This window comes from Marmota marmota, unplaced genomic scaffold (genome assembly GCF_001458135.2).
Source record: "Marmota marmota marmota unplaced genomic scaffold, marMar, whole genome shotgun sequence".
NCBI lineage: Eukaryota > Metazoa > Chordata > Mammalia > Rodentia > Sciuridae > Marmota > Marmota marmota.
In genome coordinates, this window is record NW_026000052.1 from 952,784 (window position 1) to 980,547 (window position 27,764).

The window sequence follows — 27,764 nt, forward strand, 5'->3', positions numbered from 1 at the left end:
CCACAGCATGAGTGGTCTGCTCTCTTGGGTTCCCCTACCTGCTCCCCTCCACTCCACGACTGCCCTTGTGTCATTGCCACTACATGAGTTCTGGTGGAAGCAGACACCTGAAAGCTGTGACACCCACCATTTTCTCCACCAGGTGGCCCTCCCTGGGCCCTGCTGTCCCTGGTCACCACTTGCCCCCCCCCCGGGGGGGAGGCGTGTAACCAGGATGCAAACCTGTTAGGCTGGCCTGGCAGGGTGGCTGTGCCAGCCTTGGCCTCTGGCACGCCCCTGCTCTTGTGTGCCTTTGCATTTATCTCCAGTGTGTGTCCTGGAGATCTCTGAGAGTTGTGGGTCACAGCCTCACCAGGAGCTGCTGACCTGTGCTGTGCTGACCCAAAAGGAGAGTATCTTACCGGCAGTCAGACTGGACCCCCAGTGATCAGAGCCATGGAGTCAGGCTGTGCCCTTCCCCTGATCCCTGTGGGGCCCACCTGGTAGGAGGCCCCACCCTGGTCAACCACAGTTCGGGCATTTCCTCTTTGCTGTCTTGTGGTTTGCTTGGCAGGTCCTTAGGGGAGGGGTGGGGTGTGGTGGCAGGGTGGGGCTATTCCGCATCCCACCTTGGAACCACAGGTTCAGTAAGGAGGGGGAGGTTTAACAATGCCAGCCCAAGGTGACAAGCTGCCTTGAGCAGTGACTGCCTGGTCTCAGAGGGAGTAGACACCTAGGCAGCAGTCTCTAACTTCAGTGACATTTAGACTTGCAACCATTTTTGACCACTTGCCCCCAGAGGGAATCATGGCCTGAGGTCCTGCTTGGGCAGTTGTGGCTAGGGCCCCCTGTCAACCTCTTCTGAGTGATTGGGGATCCCTTGGAGGAACCAGCAGCCCTCCTGACCTGGCTTTGCTGGCAGTTTAGGCCCAACCCTCCCTGAACAGCCAATAAAGGCAGATGAAGTCAGTCCTCCTTGGCCCCTTCCTGCCCCATCCCTGTGCAGCAGTGACCTGCAGCTGCCTAGGGCTCAGGCCCACCCAGCCCTGCAGTCCTTGTGTTGACAAAAGGAACCAAGGCCCCTGAACACCAGAGGCTGACATCAGACCACACCCCCCTTCACTGTGCAGCTCGGTTGGTACCACCAAGGCCCCAGCCCCACCATTGCCTGCCTCTGATCTGGCCAGGGCTCCTCCCTACCTGCCCCATACCAAGACTCCTTGAATCCCGGTGCCAGCTTGGATGCTGAGGCCCTGCCCCCACCTTCCCTGCCTCACAGCCCCACTGTGAGGTCAGAGCCTTCCGACAAGTTCCGTCCACAGGTGTGCCGTGGGGCTGGGGGCTGGACATGGCCCCCTGTCCCCAACCTGACTGCTGCCTGGCTGGCAGCCCCCTGGGCCTGATATGTCTGTCCCTTTTGCTCATCCCTGCTGCAGGTGCCTCCTCCTGCCTTCGGCCCCCAGCCATAGCCCCTCCCTTTTGCAGGCAGGGCCAACCTGCCTATGTCCTTCTGGCGGCCTCTGGGTGAGGGTGGGTTAGAAGTCCCCTGCAGGCAGGTGACTGGCCCTGCCCTGTGGCCCTGTCTCTGCAGCTGGAACCTACTGTGACTGCAGCCTGGGCCTCAGCCGCGAGGCCCTCATCGCTCTCATTGTGGTGCTGGCAGGAGTCAGCGCTAGCTGCTTCTGCGCCCTCGTGGTTGTGGCACTTGGAGTCCTTCGAGCCAAGGGGTGCGTGAGCCCCAGCCTTGGGAGCAATAGGAGTGAGGCCAAGCCTCCAGGGCCTCCACCCCTTGGGTAGGGTGTCATGAGGGTCTGGGAATGGTGCTCCCTGGCGGAGTGTGCCTGGGAGGGGCCAGCGCACCGCTGCAGTATTCATGCTTACCTTCATCCCTACAGTGAACCAAGCACCAGACATGTGGACAACAGGTGAGTGCCGCAGGAGGGCCCCAGGGGTGACCTGTGCCTCACTGGAAGTGCAGTCACAGGGACACAGAGCACTGCTCCAAGGGCTGGCCTTCCCAGGGTGGCCAAGGCCCCGCCAGCCCCTGCTGACTGGGCCTGCATCATGCAGGTTGGTGGGGCACTTCGGGGTCCAGGAAGATCGCATGGACCTGCATGCAGTGCACGTGGAGTCCCACCGTATGGACCCTGAACTGGAGGTTTCCATGATGCCATCACTGGAGGACCATGGCCTCATGACCATCCCCATGGAGGCTACTCTAGAGGAGCCGCCCCCACCCCCACCCCCTGAATAGGGTGGAGGGCAATTGGGCAGGGGAATTAAACATTATTTAGTGGTTGTGTGCTGTCCTCCTTGCAAGCTCCAAAGTCCCTGGAGACTGCTCTGTGGTGTGTATGCATTCGGTTATGGGGCAGGGAACCACCCCGCCTGGTGCTTCCACCTTCTGGCACAGCTGGCCAGCCCAGCCCCCTCCCTGAAGCTTCCTGCTGCTTCTTCCCACCCTGGGCCCCTGTCAACCCAAGAAAACCCCTAGACTCTAAAGAGAGCTGCTTCTGAGGCAGGATTCCTGCTGGTGCCCCTCGCCACTCACAGTGCCCCCTTGAGGTTCTAAGGAGTGGAGGCACCCACTCCCCTCCTGCACCACCTCCCCTGCCTCTGGTGTGCAGTCCTCCTCCCCCTCAAAGTTTGTCCCCTGAGCTCAAAGCCCTATCATGTGCTCCTGCCCTGCCCACTCATCCATCACAGAGGTGGGGCGGGGGACTTCTCATTCTCTACATGGGGCACTTTTTGCTGAGCCAGAATGGAGCGGACACGGAGTGGAGCAGGATGCACTGGGTTCTGCCATTTAGCGCGTTTGGTGGGTGCGAGTAGGTGTGGTCCTGCTCAGTCCACAGCTGGGCGTCCGGTGGTCTCCTTAGTGCCGCGGCCGGCGCAGAGCCAAGACCCTGGAGCTCTGGGACAGGTGGCTGGCAATGCCAGGCGCTGGCTCTGTGCCCGGCCCCCGCCCCAGGCGCGGGATCAGCCTTGGGACAAGAACTGCCAGTGATCGGGCCGGACAGTTAACATTTGTGTAGGAGCCAAAAGGACGAGCTTCTGGGACGCCCGGGCTCCAAGGACGCACAGACAGCAGGGCCCCCACCTTGGGTTCTGGAGCTGCCCCCATGCGGGGCTCCTCTTTTATCTCGCGGCCTCCGCCGCTACTGTCCCTGCTGCTGTTGCTGTTGCTGCTGCCGCCGCCGCCGATGCGGCCAATCTGGGCCCAAGTGTCCACTGGGGCCGCCACCCGCGGGACCCCGGTCGCTCCCGACTGCCCCAAGGCGTGCGCCTGCGCGCCCGGCGGCCAGGCCAAATGCTCAGCACTCGTGCTAGTCGCGGTGCCGGCGGGCCTGAGCCGGCGCGTGCGCACGCTGCTGCTGGATCACAACCGCGTGCGTGTGCTGCCTCGGGGAGCCTTCGCGGCGCGGGCGCTCTGCTGTACCTGGACCTGCGCGAGAACGGGCTGCGCTCGGTGCACGCACGGGCCTTTCTGGGGCCTGAGTGTGCTGCAGCGGCTGGACCTGAGCGACAATCAGCTGGAAGCGCTGGCGCCCGGCACCTTCGCGCCCCTACGGGCGCTGCGTTCCCTCTCGCTGGCCGGCAACCGGTTAGCGCTCCTAGAGCCAGCGGCGCTGGGCGCGCTCCCTCTGCTGCGCGCGCTCAGCCTGCAGGACAACGCGCTTACGGCGATCCCGCATGACCTGCTGGCGGGCCTGCCAGCTCTCGATGCGTTGCGCCTGCGCGGTAATCCGTGGGCCTGCGGCTGCGCGCTGCGCTCGCTCTGCGCCTGGCTTCGTCAGCACCCACGGCCGGCGTCAGGTGAGCTGTCCGCCCGGGGCTCAGGCCGTATCACGCAGGGCCGGGTTGTGGCTGCCGCCCACCTGACGCCGCGCCTGTATCCCGCAGAAGCCGAAACCCTGCTTTGCGTATCACCAGGACGCCAGACGCTCAGCCCCCTGACCGCCTTTCCCGACGCCGCCTTCAGACACTGCGCGCAGCCACTAGCGGCGCGGGACCTGGCGGTGGTCTACGCACTTGGCCCTGTCTCCTTCCTCGCCAGCCTGGCCACCTGCCTGGCGCTGGGCTCCGTGCTCACCGCCTGCCGTGCACGCCGCCGCCGCTGCCGTACCGCCGCCCGCCGCCCGCCTAGGAGACCTCCGGATCCCGCCCCCGACGGCACTGCCTCCCCCGAAAACCCTGTGAGCCCCACCGCCGCATCTGCCCAAGCCTGAGGGCGCAGCTGTTGCCCCAGGCGCTCCCACACTGCCCGGAGCCCTCGAAACTGCCCAACCCCGTGTCCTTCCTTCACACCCTGCTGGTGACAAACAAGCGACACAGACCGAAAGTTTCGTGACATTCCTTTAGGCATCACCACTGCACACGGCGAGGGGCACACCGGGGCCCCTGGGGCAGAGGGGCAGCGCGCAACTGCGCACGGGCCACACAGGGAAGACACGCGCTCAGACACTGGGAAGGCTGGTCTGTACATGGTGGCAGGCGCGTGACACACCCGAAGCGAAGGGGAGGGCAGGCTGGTGGCGCTCCCTGTGCCCTAGGTGCGGAGCAGGGTAGAAGATTGTACGAGCCAGCATCTGGGGCCCACCGTGGGCTGCAGGTCAACAGAAGGCTCAACCCTGAGTCTGAAGGAGGCCCGAGGCAGCGGGGTGCCCCAAAGGTCCCTGGGTGACGCTGCCAGCTGGGGAGTCTCAGGCGTGTACCAACTTATCATCACAGAGCAGAACAGTTTAGCCAAGTTTTCTGCCATTTNGGCCTGGGGGGAGGCTGGGGGGTGCTCCTCCCCCGACCCCGTCGTGTTCCGGGGCTCTGCGTGGCCGGCCGCTGTCCCGCGTCTGTCTGTCTGCGGGGGAGGGGCAGAGGAGGGCGGGCGGGGCGTCTCAGCTCTCCCTATGACGGGAACACAGCTGCAGCTGGCCCTCCTCCCTCTCAATAGCGCGTCGCGGCAGCACTGTGTCTTTTTGGTTTTGCAAAGCGCCGCGTCCACCCCCGGTGCTCTATAAATAAGAACCAACAATCAATACCCGCCGGCCCCTGGCCGCCAGGGATCCCAGCCCTGAGCGCCCAGTGCCACTCTGGCCCGGACGGCCACAGGACAGGGGCAGAGGATCTCAGCAGCTGGACCGACCCCACCCACCCACAGGAGCCCCCACCCAGGCCTCCCTCTGAACAGGCGCCCAGCTCCAGAGACAGGGTGGGAGCTGGGCTGCCCGACCCCGCCCAGATCCCAGTGGGCAGTGCCCCTTAGTCAACACTGCAGGAGGGGACCAGCCCCAGATGCCACCTGGCACCAGGGCTGGCCCCAGAGGGCGGTCCCTGGTGCCCAGGATCAGGCAAGGATTCCACTAGGAGTATGTCCCCAGAAAGGTACCATGCAGGGCTTTGAGCTGTATTTGGGCCAGCTCCAGGCGTTGGCGCTGGGACTCGGTGCCACCCTCTGAAAGTGGCCCATCACCTGCATGACTTCTGTGTCCCCCCCCTTTGGCCATCTTGCCCAAGAAGTGCTGTTTCTCCTGTCTGCAAGCAGACATCCTGCTCCCTGATTACCCCTACCCATAGTCCTCTCCCTCCCACTTCACAGCACCCTCTAGTGGGGACCCTGGCTCAGACCTTAAAGCATAGGTCCTGCCCCCATTCCCTGGCCTAGGCAGCCCTGAGGGCTGTGCTTCCACCAGTGGCTGGAACCTCCAGCTGCTCACAGCCCTGGGACCCTCACTATGCATGCGTCCTCTCTGTGCCCAGCCCCTGCCTCAGGGAACTGAGCAGCCAGTCGTCACAGGCCTTCTTGGGGCATCCTGGTGACTTCGCCCTGGGACTTGGGCTGCTCTGGGCCAAGTCCTATCTGTGTCCTGGAGGTCTGCCCCACTTTCTGTATAAGGGTAGGAGCTGAAAATCCCAATTCCTCTCCAGGGTATAAAACCCCTTTGGGTGATGCTGCCCATGGGTAAGAGGGCCTTCCTGTGAACTGGAGGTCAAATTGGCCCCTGGGCTGCAGGGCAATGCTGACCCTCTGGGCTCCCTGGGACAGGGTACCTCTAGTAAGGCAGGGTCCCTTTGGGGACCTTTTTCTTTTCTTTGTACTGCAATTTGAACCCAGAGGTGCTTTACTGCTGAGCTACATCCCCAGCCCTTGTACTTTGATTTTTTTTTTTTATTAAACTAAGTTGCCTAGGGCCTCCATAAATTGTTGAGGTTGGCCTCAAACTTGTGATCCTCCTGCTTCAGATTCCCGAGTCACCCGGATTACAGGTGTGCTCCACCACACCTGGCTGTGGCCCTTTTTCTTTCTGAGTGCATTTCCAGTGCAATGACAAGCTGCCCAAGGCAGGAGACAGGAGTTTTGGTTTAAAAGGCAGAAGGCCTGGTTCTGACAGTGGCCCTGTGAGATTCCTGGGGGTCAGAACAGAGGTGCCTATCAGCATCCCCTTCCGGAGTCTCCATCTGGGAACCTCAGTATCATCCTGGGCTCTGTAGGTCAGGGCTGTGGGGCTACCCCTACCTGCTCTCAGACCCTCTGGGGGCTGCGGCCTCACCAGCAGTGTCCTGTTCAGCTCAGGGCCGAGCCACCCTCTGGTCCCGCCCCATTCCCCACCTGACAGTCCCCTGAGCCGGGGCCAGTTCCAACACCGGCCCCCAGCCATCCACCCAGCTTGGCCCAGGCCCGGCCCCCAGCCCCGGCCCACACAGAGACCACATGGAGGGTGCGACAGGCATGGCTCTGGTGAGACAGGTGAGACAGGTGTCTGGGGACATCACAGCCACCCCCTCCAGAGCCCTGCAGGGCAGGAGTGAGGGTGGCAGGGCCCTCTGAGGGAGGCGATAGAAACAGGGATGTCACAAAGAAGTGGTGTGGCCTCCTGGCAGGGAAACCTGGGACATGATGTTCTGAGCTCTCGGCTGGGCGCAGCCGGGGTGGTGAGGCTGACTGACTGACCAACAACATGAGACGGCTTCAGGATGGTGTGTGGGTCATGGCATGGGCAGAGGGGTGGGCAGACTAACGTGGAGACACAGGGGGAAAGCTGAGGACAGCGAGGGTGGGGAGAGGCTTGAGGAGCCCCAAAGGACAGTGCCCGCGTGGGGGCAGAGGGCTGACTTGACTTGGGGTGTGGGGCTGACGGGGGCAGAGGCACAGACGGCCCGGGGCTGGCGGTGGGAGCAAGGGTGGGATGGTGAAGGAGAGGGAGACAGACATGGGGCGAGGGAGGAGTTGGCGACGTGGGACTGGGGTGCTCTCCCCCTTACCGTGTCTTTGGAGGACCTACGTCTCTTGAAGCTGGATGCCAGGGTGGAGGTGATAGCCCTAAATGTGGCTTTCTTTTTAGGGTCAGGCTCTGCTCTACCACTCTTTCTATCCTAAAATGAATATGTATAAGTGATTAGATGGCTAAGGGTGGTGGCCACACCTGCCCTCGCCTGCTCCTCGGGGGCCGCTGCCCGGCCTGGCTGGCCACTTGGGCCCTCACTCCTGCCTGCCTCTCTGTGCTGGACAAACAATGGATGGACTTTCGAGGGTGGCCTCTTCTCCTGCCCGAGGTCTCGGGCCAGAACTTGCTTGTATGGGGCTGGGCTTGAGGGTCCCAGCTGGCTTTCTTCCTGGGCGGTCCGCCTGGCTCCCTGGGTCCCGGGCGGCCCTGGCTTACAGGCGTCCTGAGGACTAGAGGAGCTGCTCAGGCCACACCAGCCCTTCTGTGCAGAAGCTGCAGACCCCAAGGGGCACACATCAAGATTGAGGAAGGGGCCAAGTGCCCAAGGCAGGTGTCGAGATGGAGTGATAGACAGAGGCAGCTCCCAGGATGTTGGCCTTGTGTCTGATGGCCAGCATGGCCCTGTGCCTGCCAGCAAGAGCAGTGGCTAGGTCCCCAGGGGACCTGTGGGGCCAAGAGCAAGAATGGGATAGATGAGAGGTGTGGGGCTCCAGCAGCCCCACCCACAGCCCTCAATGCCAGCGTCACCCCAGGACAGCTCCAGAAGGCACCCAGAGAAAGAGAAGAGATGAGTGAGTGTAGCAGCCAGGGCCACCAGGCTCGGACCTACACGGACCCCTTGCCCACCCAGTCCCAAGCCCCGTCTCAGGTGGGCCGTGGTGGGCCGTCCCACATGCAGCCTTGCCCCTATTGTCAGCAGGTCCCCTGAATTCAGCCTGGGACACCAGGCAGGAGTGGACCAGCCCCATTCAGGTTGCAGTCACGGAGCAGAAGGACACAGCAGGAAAGGGGGTCCCTTAAGTGTGTGGAGGGGGCTTGGGCGCCGGAGGCCCAATGCACCTGGAACTCACGCGCTAACACAGGTGGCCCGTCTTACCCTGCCTGCTTGCCTTCCTAGGGAATGGGTGCTGGCAGGCGACTGGAGACAGAGGGGTCAGGCAGAGGCTTGGAGTAGGGTGCATGGCCTCCCTCAGCCAGCTTGGCAGTATGTGGCCACCTGCAGGCAGCCCCTGCCAGTGCTGCCCCTGTGCCCTGGGAGCACTCACCACTGCCCCTGGCCATGGCTCCTAGCTCCAGTCCTGCCCACTGGAGCCAGAGCCAGTGCCACAGCCTGCAGGGATGGAGGAGGGCCGTGGCCAGGCCGAGCCCTGGACGCCAGGCCTCGGAGGGTGGCCGCCCTACCTGCAGGTTCTTCCTCCACACGTTCACTGCAGCGAAGGCCAGCTGCATCTGCTTTCTTCGGGCATCCTTGTGCCGTTTGTAGGCGATCTCAATGAAAATCAGGAAGATCCCAGCCACGATGCCTCCAGCCACCAGCATGAAGACCCCTGTGAGCAGGAATCCGAGCCTCAGTTGCTGGTGGAGAGGCCACATCCCATGGCCTTCCCCAGTGTTGGAGCGGCCCTGGAGGGGAATGAAGTGCCCACCTGCCATGTTCTCAAAAGTGAGTGTCGCAGGGGCATTGCTGCGCGAGTCGCATTCCTGGTACCGAACCCAAGTCTTGTCCAGGTCTTCCATGAAGCCATTCTCATGGGACCTGGCATACCAGCAGGTCGTGAGCCGGGGAGGGGGTGGGTTGGGGATGCGTCCTGGGAGCAGGCGGCTGGGATTGGTCCAGGACTGTGGTGGATGGGGTGTGGTGTAGCAGTTCCTGGCCCCGGGTCAGCAGGGCCAGTGAGCTGCCTCCCAGCGACTGGGCACTGGGGAGGGGGTCCTACTCTGGTGGGGGAAGCTCCTGATCCAGAAGGGAGATAAGCCTCAGGTGCAAGGGCAAACTTACTTGAGAATGGACAGGGAGACATTCTGCTTCCAGGGGCTGTCCTTGCGCATGCCGATGCCGAAGCCAGAGCGGAAGAACAGCTCGCCAGTGGTCACCAGATCACACTTCTGCGAAGCCTCGAACTCCAGCACCGCTGAGTCCCAGATGAAGGCATGGAGTTTGCTGTTGGCAGAAGCAGGGTCACTGGAGTCCCCACGAGTGTGCTCCCCCTGCCCTGCTTGCACCCCTCGCCTTAGCTTAACTGGACACTCTCCTTGATCATTTTAACTCTATGAGTGGACACCCCCTTTGCCTCTCCCCTCACTGCCCTGTCCCGCCAGGGTGGCCTCCCCATCAGGCCGCTCACTTGTCCCGCACGGCCTGGATGGCCTCGGCTGCACTCTCATAGTTATGTTTCTCCATGTGCCGATACATGGTGCTCAGCTCCACCTGCCGCCGGAAGTAGATGTCCACCGAGCTCTGCTTCACAGTAGCATAGATGAACTTGTCCGAGGGGTTCCTGAGCTACACGGCAGAGGGTGGGCTCATGGCTGCTCCCCAGACCCCACCCGAGGCAGAATCCCTCCCCTTCAGCCTCCCATGGCTCTCCCCAGCCTGACTGGGCCTCACCCGAGGGTCGTTGATGCCTGTGATACGCTCCTCCGGCCGGTCCAGGACCAGGAAAGCCGCCAGGTTGGCAGTGTAGGAGGCCACAATGATCATGGCAAAGCCAGCCCACACCATGCCCAGGATGCGTGCGGAGAAACTTCTGGGGGCACCTGGGGGTAGAGGTTTGGGTCAGCTCCTGGAGGCAGGGATGGAGCAGACAGGGACCACGCACAACCTCACCTTCCCCGATGCCGGAGTTGAGCAGCACGCCCCAGGAGAACCACATGGCAGAAGACAGGGTTAGAGCATCCTCCTCCTCCTCCTCGCTGTTCACCTTGAACCGGCCAAAAGGGCTGCAGGGCACAAAGGGCAGGCGGGAGAGAAGGCGGAGAGGCAGCCCTGCCCCTCCCCTGTCCAGTTCAGTCTGCCCCAAAGATGGGGATGTCCAGGCCCATCGTGTTGCTCTCACCTGAAGCGGTCCAGCAGATAGAGCATCACAGCTACCACGTGCACTGACAGCCCCACCAGTAGCCACAGTGTGCTCTGAAAGGGCTGCATGAACGAGTCCAGCGTGCTACGGGGTATCTCCTGCAGGTGGACAGGTGGTCAGTGCTGCCTGGACTTCCAGTGCCCTTCCACCACCACCCAGCCCCTGCCCACCTTTTTGACCAGAATGGTCAGGCCCTGGTACTTGAAGGGCTTGGAAAACTCGATGTATTGTGCACGCTCATTGTTGATGGTCAGCGGTGCCACAATCATGTCCGCCTGCCCACTAAGCAGCTCGCCCATCATCCCATTCCACTCCTTCTTGTTGCTGTTGTTCACCTGTGGGAGACAGAGCCGATGTGGTTGGCACAGCTTCTGCGACACGCGCCCCGACCCTGGATGGGCCGAGCACATCACAGGGGATGGGAGTGGGGGGAGACGGGGGCGGGAGGGTGCTTCTGTTCCAGATGAGCCCCAGCTTGCGGCCCCTCCCACTCCAGGTCCCACCCCCGCCTAAGGCCACGCCCGTTAAGGCTCCGCCCAATCCCGCTTCAGGCTCCGCCCCCACTGCCCACGCGGTACGCCATACCCGTTCCTGTGTGCCGAACTTGCCGTCTGCCACCAGGTGCACCTCATAGGTGAAGTTCATGGTCCGTGCCAGTTTAATGAGCAGGTCAATGCAGAAGCCGTAGCAGCACTGAGGCACCGTGTGACGTGCTGGGGGTTTGAGGGGTGGTCACCGCAGGCTCCCGGTTGCTGTCCCGAGTCCTGCCCCTCCCCCACCGAGCCCAGCACTCACGGCTGCCTGGAGACGTATCGTTGGGCCCAGTGCAGATCACCTTCTTGACTGGGTCTCCGTTGACTGTGAACTCCTCCTTGCACGTCCCATCGCTCAGTGTAGGCTTCACATACACGAAGGGCTCCTGGTGGATGGTCACGATCTGGGGGAAGACAAGGCCCGGCCTGGACCACCGGCCCTCTGTGCCACCTGGCATTGCCCTCTCAGCGCACAGCCCCCCAGGCACCGCTCCGAATCCCCGTCTACCATCACCGGGGGCGGGCCCTGCCTGGAGCCTTCCCACGAGGTTTGCCACCCAGCCACACCGGGCTCAGACTCCCGGACCTCCTGCCTGACGTTGTGAGCATCTCCTCATCACCCTTCCCTTTCCCCAGGTACTGGGTACCTTTCCTGGCCTCTCAGGAAGGAGACATTTCCCGTTCCTCTGAGCCCACCCCACCCTCACTGTGCCACGAAGACGTGAAGAGACCCGCAGGGCCTGACTCTCTCTCCTTAAGCTGTCCCCTGCCTCTCCTGGTCGCTGCCGCTGGAGGCCCACAGCCTGAGGCCCACAGCCCTCGGGCTGACCCCCGTCTTCTACCCCTGCCTCTCTCTGATGCTGCTGTGTTCTGCCAGGTCCTTATCAACCAGGTCTCAGCTTTGTTCTCGCCTCCCTGTCCTTCAGGGCCCTCACTCTAGGGATGGGGGGATAGATACAGGTGGGGGGTTGGCTGACCAGGACTCTGGGGGGAGGTGATTTTGCAGTTGAGCCTGCAAAGTGGGCAGAGGGGCAGGTGGATCAGGCAGGACTGGATGGCAAGGGTGGGATACATGGTGTTGGGTGGGAGCGGTACCCTCAGCTGAGGTCTTGTCGGGGGAAGCTGGGGGAGGTGGGAGGGCCCAGCCTTACCTCCATAGCCGGCATGGTTAGATTTTCTCCCTGGCAGGGGAGAATTGTGAGCCTTTGAAGTGTGGGCTTGACATACACTTATTTACTTTTTAAGTTTTTTTTCATTTTTTTTGTTATATAAGTAATAAATGTTAATACTTTTAGTGAGGCGGGAAACAAAGTTGTAGATACCCACTGCACTTCACAGCCTAGATGCAGCCTTCTGACAGTTGACAATTTTTTTTTTTTTTTTTGTGCTGAGCTTGGGATTGAATTCGGGGATGTTCTGCCACTGAACTACATCCACAGTCCCTTTTATGTTTCATTTTGAGACAGGATCCTGCTGAGTTGCCCAGGCTGGCCTCAAACTTGTGATCCTCCTGTCTCAGCCTCCCTAGTGCCTGGGATCATAGGCATGGTCCACTGCAGCTGCTACCTTCAGTGTTTTGAGTGATATTTTGGACTTTGCAGTGCTGAGTGCCTGGGCTGCAGGAAGATGCCACAGTGGTGCATCCCACTCTGTCATAGCAAAGGGGTCCAGAGTGAGGTCATGGGGCTATCTCCAGGCTGCAGAGGTGGGCACAGAGATCAGACAGTACTAAGAGACATTTGACAACCTGGGGACACTAGGAGAAGATTAGTTGTGCACATTGCACTCAAGTTTCTGTCTCTGGTGGCCTATGGCACCAGAGGAGCTGGTGTGGCTCAGCATAGGGATGGAACAGCATCTGGGAGGAGAGAGGAGCCATGGGAGAGCCCAAAGGGGCCTACAGACAGGCCAAAGGAAACAATGCTCTGAGGGAGAAAGTCAGCCAGAGGAGGGTGCTCCCAGAGCCAGGGGGGAGAAGCCAGCTGGAGCACAGGGAGGCCGTGTGAAGAGCCAGACAGGACTAGGTCGGTGAGCACTGAGCCAAGGTCTGCGTTGAGCATAGAGTGACCACCCAGTTGTCCCTCTGTCCCCATCAGTTGTTCCCCAGGCTTAACTGGGACTGGGTCAGGATGGGTCAGGAGAGAGCCTGTTGAATGGGGGCTTCCTCTCCTCCCTTGGCCTGTTCTTTGCCTCCTGTTGTGCCAGGCATGTGGAGAGGCAGCCAGGAGTGGGCGGGCCCCATGTCCACTTCCTTTAGCTGACCTTACTGCCCTTTTTTCCAGGCCTGAGGGGGTTGGATGGGATATCCTGGGTGGGGATGCTGGGGCAGGTTGGCAGGGCCCCACCTTTAGTCTGGTAGACATCTGGTACCCTCGAGGCTTCTCAGTCTCTCCACCTGGCCAGATGATCTTCCTGTCATTAGGGATGACCTGGGGGTGGGAGTATGAGATGGAGGGTGGCCACGCAGGGGTCTTGGCCCCAGGACCCTAAGGCCCCAGCCCCCACCCCCTCATGACCCCCACCTACGTGGGTGCCATTGTAGATGCCCACTTGCACCAGCTTGCGGTTCTGCAGATTCATGATGCTGTAGTTGGCAAACTTCCGGTCCCCGTCCTCGTTGAACTCTACACGGCCAGTCACTCCGTCTGCATACTTGGAAGACATCAGCACCCTGGGAAAAGGCAGCATGGTTCAGACCTAACAGCAGTACTCTTTCTCCCTGGCCTCCTGAGCTGCCCAAGCCACTCCTTCTGCCCCAGTCCCATGAAAGGAAAGATCAGCAGAGCGCAGACCCTCATGCTGAATAATGGACATCATGTGTCTGCCCTCACCAGATGGACAGCACAGCTAGTGACAGCTGAGTGGCTCCTAGATGCCAGACCCTGCGTGGGCTTTTTGTGGGTTGGGACATTTGGTCCTCATAGCAGCCATCCTGGGTTTACAGAGGAGGCAGAAGCCCAGGACACCAGGCCCATTTGCCAGCAAGGTGGGGAGGCCGACAGAGCCTGGCATCAGCTCTGACCACCAGGCAGTCAGTTCCATCTGTGTGTGTGCCCGTGTGTTGTACTTATTGGGACATACAAGTGAATGGTTGAATCTGTGCGCACATGTGGTCCCCATGTGGGGTGCACACCCATGCGCGTACTTGTGACACACGTGTCATGTGAAGAGTCTGTGCCTGTGTGGGGACTTGTGTGTGTGTGCGCCTCGCCTGGTGTGCAGTCACTCCCTTGGGTCTCTGGCTCTCTGTGTCCTTGGGTTCCTTTCTGACCTCCTGGGTCCCTAGAAACTCCCAGTCCCCACTTGTAGCAAGAGCTGCTTCCCAAGGGCTACCAGCCACTGTGGGAGGCCCCAGGGAGTCTCCGGGTGGGCTGCCCTAGGACAGGAAGGGCCGAGCCACGGAGACAATCACAACTCCAGAGACAGCCCAGCTACGGGTGGCCTAGTTGGGCAGGAGGGCAGTAGCCATGGCAGTGAAGACGGTGTTGTGGGAAGGTGGGGACAGCAATGGACCCCGGCCTCCCCTGAGGAGTGGGCCGCTGCTCCGCCCACCTCTTGAAGAGCGGCCCGGTCTTCCAGATGTTGGTGTTGCCCACGCAGCCCCGCGGTGGGTCGGTGATGTTCTCCTTCTCCAGCAGCTCGTGCACCGCCTGGGCCACCACGCCCACCGCGTCACTGATGTGGGCTGACTCGTTCTTGCCATTGATGAGCTGCAGCCCGATGATGCCTGCGGGAGGGCGGGCTTAGAGCCTGCGGGGGCCGCTGCCCCGCCCCAGAGGCCAGGCACTCACCGTCGGGCGCATAGCGCAGGGCATTCCCTGAGATCTCGCGCTCCCCCACCAGCCACACGTACCCCGAGCCCGTCATGTTCAGCATCGCAGCCGCGCGGTAGACTGTGGCAGCGTCGTCCTCACTGTGGGGCAGACGGGGCTGACGGGCCAGGACTCTGGCCCTCTCACCCAAACCTCTCTGCTTGGGTTCTGCATCTCAGAGCCTGGGCCTGCCCCACCCAGAGCCAGGCTGGGAGACCCCTGTGCAGGAGCCTCCCAGGCCGGTCACTGGCAACCTACCTTTGGGGCAGGGATGGGATTAGACACCTGCTTACAGGACTGGCAGGGTCCTGGCCCTGGGCTGGGTGGCCCAGGTGGTGAGGGATCACTGTGCATGCCTGCTCCGCAGGCTCTCTGAGACCTTTGTAGGCCTCCTTTTCACCACACCTCTACTGGACAGGCGTTCACACCCCCTCTGTCAGGAGGATGCTGAGAGATTCAAGTGGCAGTAAATGGGAGAGTGAGGTCTGTGCCTGGACTGTCCACCCCAGATCTCATGACCTGTGACCTTCTGGACAAGCCAAACCCCTCCTCGGATTCTTCCGGTTCAAATGTGCAAGTGAGAGGACTGGGGTTCCCTGAGTTGAATGCTGGTAGGAACCAGCCCCCAGGGAAGCTAACAAAGAAACACAGGCCCTCAGTCTTTGCTCTAAATGGCAGCTCTGGGTTGATGTTGCAAGCAGCACCTCACAGAGATCCAGGCAAGAACATGTGGCAGGAAGCGGGGCAGCCAGCACACAGATCAGAGGAGCCCAGCACCATGCAGGCTGGGGAAGATCCAGACCTGTGATGTGCCACTTGGAGAGTGATAAGCCTTATCAATCCATCAAAATCTCGTCAGACTACCTTATGAAACAGCTAACTCCAGTAGGGGAATTTCAGGAAAGTGCTGATGAGAGTGAAAAGTTTGGGAAGTGATTTCTCTACATCCTACAGAAAACTAATGAGAATTTAAGACTGGCACAAATGGGGTCTCAATACTGTATTGCTCTCAACAACACTCATGAAGGAGGAGCCAAAGTGTGACTGGTGGCTGGGTTGCAACTCAGCGGAAGAGCACCTTCCTAGCATGCCCAAAATCCGGGGTTCCACCCCAGCACCACACACACACACAATGGTGCCAGGGTCAAGAATGCCTGTGCTTGCTGCTGCCTGGGCCCTGCCTTCCTGTGTTCCTGAGCTTGGTGCTGCTGGGTGGGTCAATGATCCTCTGCTGTGGGACTTTGACTTTTCTGTCCCAAGGAGCCCAGAGTGTGAGCGGAAGGGTCCTTGCCATCCCTGACAGGCCAGGGGCCTTGCCTGGGTTCTATAAGAAGGCCGTAGGTGTGTGTGTGTGGGTGATAGGTGTGCTGTGTATGCACAGGTGTAGAGCATGGTGTGTATGCAGTGCCTGGTGTGAACATGGTGTGCACACACATGCACGAGTATGTGTGCGAGCGTATGTGTGGTGTACATATGGATGTAGGCATGCGATTCTGTGGGTGCCTGTGTATAAGTGTGTGTGGTGTGTGTAGTGGTACACATGCCTGTCCATGTGTGCATGTGTGATGTGGGGCATGTGGGGGTATGTGTGTGGTGCATGTGCACATGTGTACACACATGTGCATGTGTGGTGAGGGGTAGGCACTTGTATGTGCAGGTGTATGGATGTGTATGACATGCAGGTGTGTGTGTGAGGGGCATTGTCTGTGTGTGAGTGTGCAGCTTGCACAAGGTCGTGTGTGTGTGTGTGTGCGGTGTGTGTGTGTCTAGCATGACAGTGTTCTCCTCCCTAGTCTGGCCTTTCTCTTAGAGCTATGTCTAACAAAACATAGTGTTTTTTACCTTGGGATCTGTCAACAGGCGCCTCTCAGCCTGTGTCCCAAGACAGGGAATTCCCTGTGGCTGCAGTGGTGGTACCAGGGACCATTTACCAGAGAGAAAACCCAGAGAAAGTGTCCATTCCTCTGCTGTGACCTAGATGAAGAGGTTCCGTGGATCAGTGTTACATGTGGTTCTCTGGTCTGGGTCCTGTTGGTCACCCCAGTTACAAGGTATGGATCAGGTAGTTGAGCTTGCTCTAATCTGTCCACTAACTAGAGGATTGAACTCAGGGGACACTCTACCACTGAGCTTCATCTCAGTCCTTTCTGTTTTATTTTGAGACTGGTTCTTGCTAATTAGCTCAGGCTGGCCTGGAGCTTGTGGTCTCCGGCCTTGGCCCCTGAGCTCTGGGGTCACAGGCATGCCCACCCAGCCTTCTGTTCCATCACACCCACCAAATCTCCCTTGAATCCTGCAATGAGGAAAAGAAGAACAAATGGATCAGAAAATAGGAGGGTCTGAGCAGGACATAGCATAGGCCTGTCATCTCAGGTACTGGGGAGGTCGACACAGGAGGATCACGAGTCCAAGGCTAGTCTGGGCTACTTAGCCAGACCCTGTCTCAAAATAAATAATAATAAAAAAAAAATTAAAAGGCTGGGGATGTAGCTCAGTGGTGTTAATTCAGCCCCTGGATTCAATCCCCAGTACTGAGGGAAAAGAAGAAGGAGGGCCAGGCAGGGCTTCCCTGGGTTGGGCAAAGCTTGGGGGGGGGGAAGGGTTTTTCCCTGGATGGGACTTTCCTTCAGAGGGGTTTCTGCAGCTCTGCCCCCTTGCCTGGGCCCAACTTTCATCCTTTCTCAGGAAACCCTAGCCTGCCATAGGTGCCCATAGTTGCATTCAAGGCAAAGGCAAGTGACCCTGACTCCGAGGTCTAGGTTTGCCACTGTAAAATCCAGAGTGCAGTGGGGAGTCACTGTTGTCTGCCACAGCTCTACAGAAGCAGGAGAGGCCAGGGGCAGTATGAGCCCCAGCTTCTGCCTTCTCGCTGGGAGTAGGACCCCTGGCCCCAGTCCTGCCGTCTGGGGAGGGGTCAGTCCTACCTTATGGCCTGAGGAGCCCTAGTTGGCCCCACCTGTCTGTGGATAGTGGGTGGAGTGCTGCGGGCATCGTGCCAGAGATTTTGTTGACCAAATGTGCAAACACACCCTTGTCCTGTGACTGGGTGTTGCTGGCCCTTCCCTGCCATAGGACGGCAGGTTGGGTGCGTTCCTCTGGGCCTGAGGACCTGCTGTTTTTCTCCACTCCCAGCAGAGCTTTCAGGTTGGGGTGGATAGCGGAGTGGGTCCACCAGGGCCCCTGCTGTGCATGACAGGACTGCCATCCTTCCCAGGCTTCCTTTCCTGTCCCTGGTGACCTATTCTTTTTATTATTATTATTATTAAAGATTTATTTTTTAGTTGTAGTTGGATGCAATACTTTTACTTATTTATTTGTATGTGGTGCTGAGGATGGAACCCAGGGCCACACGTGTACTAGGTAGGTGAGCGCTCCACTGCAGAGCCCCAGCCGTAGCCCCCTGTGACCTATTCTTTGCCTTCCCAGGAGAACCTAGTCATCTGCAACTAGGGCGAGTCCCCTGAGGGACTGTTCCAGAGGCACTGTGTGGGGCTGGCCTGTCTAGGTGCAGCCGGTTTTTCACAGTTCCCTACCTGGTTTCTCGTCTTAGCTGCTCTGATCCTTCAGTTGGCAGAGGCGGCCCTCTCCCTGTGTGGGCCTTGCCACCTGGGCTCACCTGCCCACCTGCATGTCACTCAAGGTGTTTGCATGTGTGTCCTCCATGAGTCTTGGGATTCCTAAGGGCAGAGTCTTCATCCCTCACCTCAAGTTCAGTTCAGAGACAGCAGGCACATGTGGCTATGGAGGGGAGAGGGCCGGGGGGGATGGGCAGATGGAAGTGGCCAGCTCACCAGGTGTGGGAGGTGAGAAGGGGTTTTCCTCTATGAAGGTGTTTTGGAGGCCGAAGCTCACTTTGCCCGTGGGTGCCCAGCCCTGGCTGAGGGTGGGCTCCGGCCCAGCAGAGCCCTGAGTGATGTGGGAGGGCGCAGTCCAGCCTCACCTGGCAGAGAGGATGATGACCCGGGCCTCCAGCTCTCGAGCCTCCAGCAGCAGGGCTGTCACATTCTTGGTCCCAGGGTCGAACTGCAGCACCTTTTCTGCCTGCGATGTGAGCAGGAGTGTCAGCAGGCAGCTGGGGTAGGGGACATGCCACCTCAGTGGCGAGAGGGGGGGGCCGAAGCCACTAGGAACCCCAAGGCAGCTGAGCTAGAGCTGCCGTGGCCTGCGTCTGCCACCTGTGCTGTCCACCTGCCTTCCTCCTTCGGGGTCAGGCCTGGCCGCTCCTCCTGTCCGTTCTCCAGCCTGCTCACCGTCCTGCACTCACTCCTTGCTCTCCTTCTGCCTCCTCTAGCTGTCTCTCTGCACCTCACTCTTGTCCTCACTTTTGCACTGAGCATGCAAGCTGAAGTGGACCAAGATTCAGGAAGAGACGTGCAGCGGACAGGAAATAAAAAGAGTTCTGGAATGCACCCGGGAATGGAGATGGGGCCGACTTTTCCAAAACCGCGGGAGATCCTCTCAGCTCAGGCCTCATTCCTTAGGCCCCTGCAGGAGCAGCCGGAACCCAGCAGAGGCCAGGTGGGTGGGCTCCCTCCCAGGGTTCCTCGAGGAAACCCTGGGGGTCCTGGAGATTCGCATGCACTTCCCAGAGAGCAGCTCCTCCTGCGGCCGTGTCTGCCTCGAGGATGCAGGCCAGGGTCACAGCGGTGGGCCGTGGGCACCCACGCTGCCCACGCCTGCCCTCTCCTGCCTGCCTGCTGCTGCCTCACGACCTGGCTGTCCTCACTGCTCAGGCCTGCGGCTCGGCACAGCGGGGCCAGACAGCGGCCCTAGTGGCCAGGAGCCGCAGGCCGGGGCTGGCTAGTCGGTGGGTGGCGTGCACGTCCATGCATATATACCTTGGGTCCGCGCTTGTTGTCATAGGACAGTTGGTCGAGGTTTTCATAGTTCCTTTTTTTACTCTGATGAATAATGTGCACAGAGAAAATATGCAGACACAGAAGAAGATTATAAACGGTTGAAAATGACGGCGCTAAAGCAATCACACCACCTCCTCGGCACGTCTGCAGACGGGCACGTACCTGGAGCTCGCAAACACCGAGGCCCGGGACGGGGCTGGGGCCGGGCTGGAACTGGGGACGGAGGGGCACGGGGGCGGGGGCCACAGAGGCTCCTGCCACAGAGGCTCCCTACCACGGAGCTGTGCTCTTGGAACGGTTACTCTCAGGAGGAAGGGAGGCCCTGTCCGCATCCACTCTTTGGGTCCCGCCTGCCGCCCCCACCCCTGCCATGCACCTGCTGTGTGGCCCCAGCAGTACCCACCCTGAGTAGGGAAGAGCAGCCCCTGGGGCACTGCCCCATGTCCCTCCCACTCCCCCCCATTGTCCTCCCTTCTGCCCCTGAAGGCTGAGGTGTTCTCTTTTCACTAACTGGTGTGCCCACGCCCAACAGCCCACATGTGCACCCAAGAGTGAGCAATATGGGATATGTGTGCATGTGTCCTTTCGGGGTGACGTGTGTCCATGGGCATCTGCATGGGAATCCTCGATGGGGATGGGGAAGGGGGAGGGCCAGGACTGACGGAGCACATGTGTGTGAATGAGTTGGTGTGTGCCAGGGAGAGTGCACATGAAGAGGACACACTTGTGTGTCCAAGTGAGCATGCCCTTCCCGGACCACTTGGAGGTGTGTGGAGGCAGGTGGAGTCTGGATCTTTCCAGGGAACTGTGGTGTACCTGTGAACATGCAGGCAGGTGGCTGGGCACACAGGAGTGTGATTATGGAGAAGCCTATGTGGCCGTGGGTGGGCATGCCAGGAGGGGAGATGCCTATGGGCATGGGTGGGCCCTCCGAATCTGTAGCCAGCCCTCCCTCCCAGACTTAGCAGTCCCCCATGACAGGACCCCCAGGACCCTCTGGCTCTACCTCTGGCCTCACCCCCAGCCAAACCCTCTAGTTCCTCTGGGGGCAATGATGCCTTAGGGAGCCCAGGTTGCACTAAGTGTGGGGAGGCCAGCTCTGACTTCACAGACAGAACATGCCCCATCCCGTCTGGCTCCTGGGACTCCCAGCCTGGGCCTCCTCCCTCCTTCCTGACCCCAGAGTCACAGGTTCTGCTCAGTGCCCAGGGTTCTGGGAATGGGTGGAGGTGACCCCCAACCAAATCCTCCTCAGGCTGGCCACAGGCGTGGCAAGGCTAGAGGGGGTCACTTAGACCCCCAGAAATCCTGGCTCTGTTCTCTGGCCCTCTCACAGAAGGAGGGCTGGGCTGGGCTGGGCTCCGGTATCAGTGTGTTCTGGGGTCAGGATCTGATTAGTCCCACAGGCATGCAGAGCCCAGCCCTGGGTGGGGGGAGGTGGTCCTGGTGGGGAGTGCCCCAGGCAGGGGTAGGCTGGCAGGTGTTGGTGGGTGGGGCTTTGGTGAGGGCAGCAGTGAGTGGGTGGGAGGAGGCTTCCAGAGGCAAGGACATGGAATGGATTCCAGCAAGAAGTGGGATAGGGGGGCTGGGGTTGTGGCTCGCCGGTAGAGCGCTCACCTACATGAGCGAGGCACTGGGTTCCATTCTCAGCACCATATAAAAAGTAAATAAAATAAAGGTATGGTGTCCAACTACAACTAAAAAAAAAAATAAAAAATAAAGTTTTTTGTTTTTTTTTTTTTAAAAGAAGTGGGACAGGTTCTTTGGGAAGGGACATGGCAGGGTGACCACCACCCTGGTGAGCCGCCCCAGGGCAGAGGTTGGGACTCTGGACGGGTGGGAGGGCAGGCTGGCCGACTTTCCTGGGGCGAGGGGCCTGCGGGCCAGCGGAGGGGCGGGGCAGGGGTGTTTGCGGAGCTCCAGGTGGTTCAGCCCTCGCCCGGCAGGGACTGACACGAAGGAGATTTCGACTAATGGCAAAAGCAAGTGAAATGAGCCGAGGACAGGCCGGGGCGGCGCCGCCAGACGCGGTGGTGCTGAGCATGCAGGATGGAGAGAGAGGTGTTCACAACGAGCCACAGACACGGCGCGGCCCGCCTGCTCCTGCGCGCCCGGGGCGCCCCGCCGGCGGCCGGGCCTCACCTTGGATTCGCGCTCCTCCAGCAGCGTCTCGAGGCGCTTCTGCGCAGCCCGGCCCTCGTGGTCATCGCTGACCAGCAGGATGATGTGGTTCCAGCTGTAGACGCGCATCATCTCGAACCAAACGCTGGACTGGTGAGAGTAGGGCGGCACGGTGCGCAGGAAGCTCAGGTGGATGCTCTGTTGGTGGCAAAGGGTGCTGAGGCCATCGCAGCCCGGACCTGACCCGCCTGGCTCGGGACCCCACATCTGCCAGCTTCTGCCTCTCAGACTGGGGACCTGCCTGACTGGGGACCCCACGTCTGCCGCTCTGCCCTCACAGCCTGGAGGATCCTCCTGACCCGGGGACCCTATTTCTCCTACTCTGCCCTCACAGGGCTGGGGACCCTCCTGACCCAGGACCCCACTTCTCCCACTCTGCCCTCACAGCCTGGGGGACCCTTCTGACCCAGGGACCCCACATCTCCCACTCTGCCCTCACAGCCTGGGGGACCCTTCTGACCCAGGGACCCCACATCTCCCACTCTGTCCTCACAGCCTGGGGGACCCTTCTGATGCAGGGACCCCACATCTCCCACTCTGTCTTCACAGCCTGGGGGACCCTTCTGATGCAGGGACCCCACATCTCCCACTCTGCCCTCACAGCCTGGGGGACCCTTCTGATGCAGGGACCCCACATCTCCCACTCTGCCCTCACAGCACTGGGGGGACCCTTCTGACACGGGACAGTCCCTACTCCACTGTCCTCATATTTCTCCTCCCCCCTCCCCACATTTGGTCTGAGAAGTGGAGGTTGGTGTCCCCAGCAGCAGGCTGACAGATCAGGTGTCTGTGAAATTGTTCCTGGGGGAAGCTCATCACCTCCCCAGAAGCTTGCTCCCTTGAGGGACACCTCAGCTCATAAACTTCTGGCTAATGTGAGCATCAACATGACCCCACTGGGTTGCACATGGAGTCTGCCAAATTCCAATGACTATTTATTAGGAAGTCTTCAATCTCAGGACAAATGTCTCTTTCAAGTCCAGAGGCCCTGACTCCATTGTACACTATGTTGTACAATGATGTACCTGTTGTACGCTAACTGCCAGGGGCTCTCTGAGCCTGTCCGCATGAGCACTGTCCCTTCTGTGTCCCTGCAGCCCAGGCTGAGCTCATGGTCTTCTCAGGCTCTGGGTTTCTTGTTCATGGTTCCTTTGTGGTGGCCTGCAATAGTGCTTTGAAGTACAAGCATGCTTCCTGTCTTTGTGACATGGTGTAGGCAGATTATAATTGGGGTTCAGCTGGCTTATGTGCTGGGCACAAGGCTGGTTGTGGTTGGGACCACGAGACCAGGCTGTGGTGGTGAGGTTTGGCCCCCACCTTTGGCCCATGGAGTTGACCCTTGGTTGGCGTCTGGCTGCCCCTGTCTGTGGAGTCCCTTCTGACCTCTTATTGCTGCAGTTGCCTTTTGGGGTGGGGCCATTTCTCTCTCTGCATGTGAGGCATTGTTGCCAAGGAGGGGAAAGAGGCAGCGGGCAGAGGGTTCCAGGATGAGAGTCTTGCTTCTCGTGGTCGTGGGCAGGGTGAGGAGCAGTTTGCTTGCCTCAGTGAGCAGGGCTTCAGAGCTCAGGAGGAGTGGCTGTTCCAGACTCTGTGTGGCCCCCTCTCTCTGGGGTCCTCCTGGATGACCCTCCTCTGGCCCAGGGAACCCTTCCCCTCACCTGAGAGGTGGAGGCAAGCTGACCGGGGCTCAGGTTTCCATGACATTGTTCCTGAAGGCAGACCCACCCGGGTCCTTTCAGACATGCCTGGGTTGCTCTCTGCCTTAAGGCAACTTGATTGAGAACTGTGGGCTTTGGGCAGGAGGAATTTGGAGAGGACAGGAAGGCCTGGAAGTCCAGCTACAGAAACCAGCCCAGCCCTCTGGACTGGGCACCAATACTCTGGTGAGTGGCCTCCCTGGTGTGTCTGTGGGTGGCCCTGTGCCTGTGGGGGATGAGTTGCAGGCTGTGGTGCCCTTAAAGCCTCCCAGCTGCTGGGACCTCCCAGAATCCTGGCCGACCAGGTCTGCATGCCTGGTCAGTCCCTGTGCCTCTCTGGGCTGCAGCACCCTGTGAAGCTGGCTGGAAGGCCTCTCTGCCCTTCCTGGGGCTGCACCAGATTGGACGGAGACCTGACCCTGGCCTGTGGCTGAAGAATCTCCAGGATGCTGAGACGGGGTGCCTCCATCCCCAAGGCACAGAGCCTTCTGCCATGAGCTACTTGGTCTGTCCACCCCACACCATTTCCCACCCACACCCTGTGGTGAACAAGGCTGGTGACCATAGCCCTCCTGAGTAACCCTCTTCTATCCAGGTGGATCTTCCTCCTGGACGCCCACCCCCCCAGCTCTCCCACTGCCCCCTGCAGTCTCTCTGTCCAGGAAGCCTCCTGGCCCATCCCTTCTCCAGCCCACGGGGCCTTCTCCTTCCCCAGAGGGGGTGCTGTTGGCACCTTTTACTCCAGTAGGCCACCTGCCTATGCGTAAGACTGCAGGGATACCTGTGTGCACAAGCATGTGTGTGGGAGAACCAGGTGCCTGTGGTGTATGGGGTGCTTGTGAATGTGGACAGTGTGTGGGGGTGCCAGAGCACAAACCCCAGTGCACAAGTTGAGTGGGTGAGTGAGTACAGTGTTTGGAGGTGACAGGAGACAGAGTATGGTGCAGGCGTGGATGTCTCTGAGTTCAGGTGTGAGTGTGTGTGTTGCCTGGAGGCTCCTCCAGGGTAGTGGAGCACCCTGCCCTGCCCTGACCCAGTGCTTGGTTCCATCCTGTGTGGGGCAGCAGCCAATGGCCCTGGGCCATGCAGGGCTGAACATGGGGGCCAGAGAGTCACCTGGGCTTACCTTGTCTGAGTAGATGGACATGCGGGTGGTCAGCCCCAAGACGGGGATGCGGTAGAAGCCGGCTGTGTAGGAGACAGGCGTGGGAGTGAAGTGGTCATTGGGAGTAGGTGGGTGGCTAACTAGGATGGCATAGACCTGTGGACATAGGAGAGAAGGTCAGCTCCATGGGGACCAGGGGCATACAGAGTCTGGGCCTGGAAGGTGGTGTTATTTATGTGCAAATAACCCCAGATACCCAAGAGGCTTCACCATTGGCAGGTCATATGAACCTACCATAGAGACTGGTCAAGCAAGACTCCAGGTGCCAAAGGGACACATGCAGGGAGCTCCAGTACCTGCCCAGCTGGCCCCTCAGGCCCTGGCCCTGCTGGAGGGACCCAAGGGGCTGCCCTGAGCATGCCAGGAGATCTGGGTGGGGGAGGCCTATTCTCAGGTTTCCCTGGGTCTGCTCATGTCCTCGCCCTGAGCATGGGGTGCACTGGGTGGCCTGGGGGGAGCAGCTGGTCCTGCATCATGCTGACATGGACACCCACACCAGCCTCTGAGCCTCCCCCTGGTCAGAAGTGGTTAGAGCTCAGGGTCCAGCAAGGCAGGTGGCCCTGTAGTTTATATGGGGCTGTGGGGAAGTTCAGCCAGGGGCTGCCACTGAGTACTGTGGGCCCTGTTGCTAGTGTCCCCAGGGGCTGGGCATAGGGTAGCATGACACAAGCCCATTCCTGACTGAAGCTGACCTCATCCCTGAGGGCAGATCCAAGGTCATTGGCCCCTAGAGCGGATGTCCCCCTCTCCTCAGCCCCTCCCTAGGTGGCAGAAGGAATGCTAGGGCTCCGTGTCACTGTCACATCTTAAGGGACCATATCTATCCCCAACTACCTGGGGCTCTGGAGCACAGGTCCTCCAGTTTCTCAGAATGGGGACAGGGTGTCATGCACCTGCCCACATGACTGGGCTGGGACTGCTGTGCTAACAGTGCCTGGCCCATTGGATGCTCTATGAATGACAGCTGAGCAGGCCCAGGCCCAGGAAGGTACGCTTCAAGGGAGTGATGGGATCCCCTCAAAGGGCCCTGCCTGGAACCCCGGACCGCACCCACCCACATCATCATCCCAGGTAGAACATGTGACAGAAGCCACTGGCCACAAGTGCTTTACCCAGTCCTGACCTTGGCCTCCTGGGCTAGAGCATGGGGGTGACTTTTGAGGTGAGGGTGTCCTGCCTCTGAGCTACGTCCCCATCCCTTTTTATTTCTTCTTTTGAGACAATGTCTCATTAAGTTGCTGAGGCTGGCCTTGAACTTACACTCCTCTTGCCTCAGCCTCCAGGGTCACAGGGATAACTGGTGTGCACCACCATACCTCTCGGTGGGGGGGCTTCTCAGAAACACTCTGTCATGGCCTCTGCATGGGGCTCTCAGACTGGTCCTCCCTCCCCCATCTTCATCTCCAGTCAGCACCCAGAGGTGCCCAACAGAGCAGCAGATGGGTGTTTGCATGGGCAGGGGTGCACATGTGCTTGGTGGGCCTCTGGAGGAGTTCATGAGCACATGCCAGGACATGTGTACCTTACATGCTCAACATGTCTGCACTTCTGGTGTGTAAGCACACATGTCATGTACATATTGTGTGCCTAATATGTCTGTATTTGTCCATGTATGTAAACACATGTTTGTCTGTGCACCTGGGCATGCCAGAGTGTCCACAGATGTGCATGTGTGTGCCAGTAGGTGCCTGAGTATGTGTTCCTGTGGTGTGTGTGTATGTGTGAGCATGCGTGTCCATGGGTCGGTGCTTCTGTCTGGGAGCACGTGAACAGTGCTTGGCCCAGTCTGCCCGCCTCTCACAGGAAGGGCTGCATTGCAGTGATCCTCAGGCTTCATTGGAATTCTGCAGGCGACTGCCAGGAGCGGGCTCCAGCAACATCTGGGGAGCCGCGTCCTCCCCCGCAGTGCTAGCTGCCGACAGCTCCCATGCTGTGCCCAGCGCCTCTCACATGCGCAGTCCCCACTCCCACCCCCGCAAGCACATTGCTCCCACACCTGGGATGCTTCCCCTTTCAGGCCTGTGGCAGGGGCAAAGGGAAGGGAGAAAGGGAAAGAATCAAGGAGCAGAAACAAAGATGGCCCCAGGCCTATCTTGTTCAGACACCTGCAGCGCACCTCTGCCCAACTACCCGAGGGCCTGGCCCCACACTGACACCATGAAACAAACCACCCAAATTGGCCACAAGTCTGCACAGGGAGCCCCAGAGCCCTTCTGGGGACCTGCCAAGGTGGCAGGTAACCAGTCTGGGAGCCAACATGAGGAAGCCAGCAGACCCTGGTGTTTGGTTCCCAGTGAAACTAAGCCGCCTGGAAGAAGCCTAGTGGCTTGCTGGCGTTTTCTTAAGGGGAAGGAAGGGTTGGGAAAAAGGAATGAACCCGGCCAGTGAGAGGATGGTAGGAGAGCGGGAAGGAGGGAGGCGGCAGGCACCTGGCTGGAGATGAGGTCCTCACACACCGACAGGGCCATCTGGATGGCATTGGGCTTGTGGGTGACCGAGGTGGCGTTGAGCTGGATCTTCCAGGATCCGTGCCGCTTGTTGGCCTGGTTCACGGCCTCGCGGAACATCTGTTCGTGCTTGCGCGTGCTCAACACCGCACCGATGTTGACGATCTTGGGGTCGCAGGCGGCGCGGGCGAAGGAGCAGGAGAAAAGCAGGGCGAGTGTCAGCAGGCGCATGGTGCTCATGGGCTCCGGCCACCGCGGGCCTGGTTCTGGGCAGCACGAGTAAGGCGCCCTAAGTGCATGCCCCGCGGGGTGCCCCTGCGGTCCGGCTCCCGCTGGGCCCCGCGGGCGGGGGGCGCCGGGTACTTGAGGGCCCGCTCGCCGTCCGGTTGTGCGGCGGGCGCTGTCCGCGGTGCTGAAGCGGGACCCAGGGCCGCCCCGAGCGCAGCGCGCGGGGAAGACTCAGCGAGGACTGCTAGACCCGGTCCCGACGCTTCGGAGGCTGCGGCGACTGCGGCAGCTGCGGAGCTGCGAGCGGGACCAACGCGTCCTACCCCTCCCGCCGCCCCCGCTTCCCGACGCGGAGCCGAAGGGGGCGCCTCCCGCGACAGAGCGTGCGCCTGCGTTCGCGAGAGCACTAGCTGCGCGCGTGAACCGGAGCGCCCGCGTCCGCGCGTGTGTGCGCGCGTGTAGGGGTCCAAAGACAGCGACTGTGCTGTCTCGAGCCTGCAGGCGCCAAGCTGTGGAAGGTTAAAAGACTCCGTGTGACGTTGTGCACCTGTACCCTTGCTCGTCTG

At 60.3% G+C, this 27,764-nt stretch overlaps 3 protein-coding genes across 6 annotated transcripts; 2 read left to right on the plus strand and 1 right to left on the minus strand.

The window, feature by feature from the left end:
- The first annotated feature begins 602 nt into the window (after positions 1-602).
- On the plus strand, positions 603-2,267 carry Tmem210 (transmembrane protein 210). Its single transcript, XM_015505750.2, has 4 exons — positions 603-1,415; positions 1,571-1,706; positions 1,875-1,904; positions 2,050-2,267. Exons 1-4 carry the CDS (start codon positions 1,328-1,330, stop codon positions 2,231-2,233), a joined length of 438 nt encoding a protein of 145 aa, XP_015361236.1. The 5' UTR covers positions 603-1,327; the 3' UTR covers positions 2,234-2,267.
- A 500-nt stretch (positions 2,268-2,767) lies between these two features.
- Positions 2,768-4,321, plus strand: Lrrc26 (leucine rich repeat containing 26). The gene is given in 4 exon segments (XM_015505748.2): positions 2,768-3,396; positions 3,399-3,463; positions 3,465-3,795; positions 3,883-4,321. Coding segments are annotated over 4 exon segments (1,017 nt in total). The 5' UTR covers positions 2,768-3,101; the 3' UTR covers positions 4,209-4,321.
- Positions 4,322-4,838: 517 nt separating this feature from the next.
- Positions 4,839-27,556, minus strand: Grin1 (glutamate ionotropic receptor NMDA type subunit 1). 4 transcript variants are annotated; one of them, XM_015505752.2, is made up of 21 exons: positions 26,953-27,555; positions 24,485-24,619; positions 21,623-21,799; positions 19,460-19,522; positions 18,562-18,662; positions 14,601-14,722; positions 14,362-14,536; positions 13,336-13,480; positions 13,155-13,238; positions 11,072-11,213; positions 10,862-10,989; positions 10,447-10,611; positions 10,256-10,374; positions 10,027-10,139; positions 9,808-9,956; positions 9,545-9,702; positions 9,199-9,360; positions 8,846-8,955; positions 8,601-8,746; positions 7,237-7,347; positions 4,839-4,988 (listed from the first exon to the last, which is right to left on the minus strand). In XM_015505752.2, exons 1-21 carry the CDS (start codon positions 27,208-27,210, stop codon positions 4,872-4,874), a joined length of 2,880 nt encoding a protein of 959 aa, XP_015361238.1. In that variant the 5' UTR covers positions 27,211-27,555; the 3' UTR covers positions 4,839-4,871. The 4 variants fall into 4 exon arrangements, with proteins under 4 accessions (XP_015361238.1, XP_015361240.1, XP_015361239.1 ...); XM_015505754.2 differs by lacking the exon at positions 7,237-7,347 and having other exon boundaries at positions 26,953-27,556; XM_015505753.2 differs by lacking the exon at positions 19,460-19,522.
- Positions 27,557-27,764: the final 208 nt, after the last annotated feature.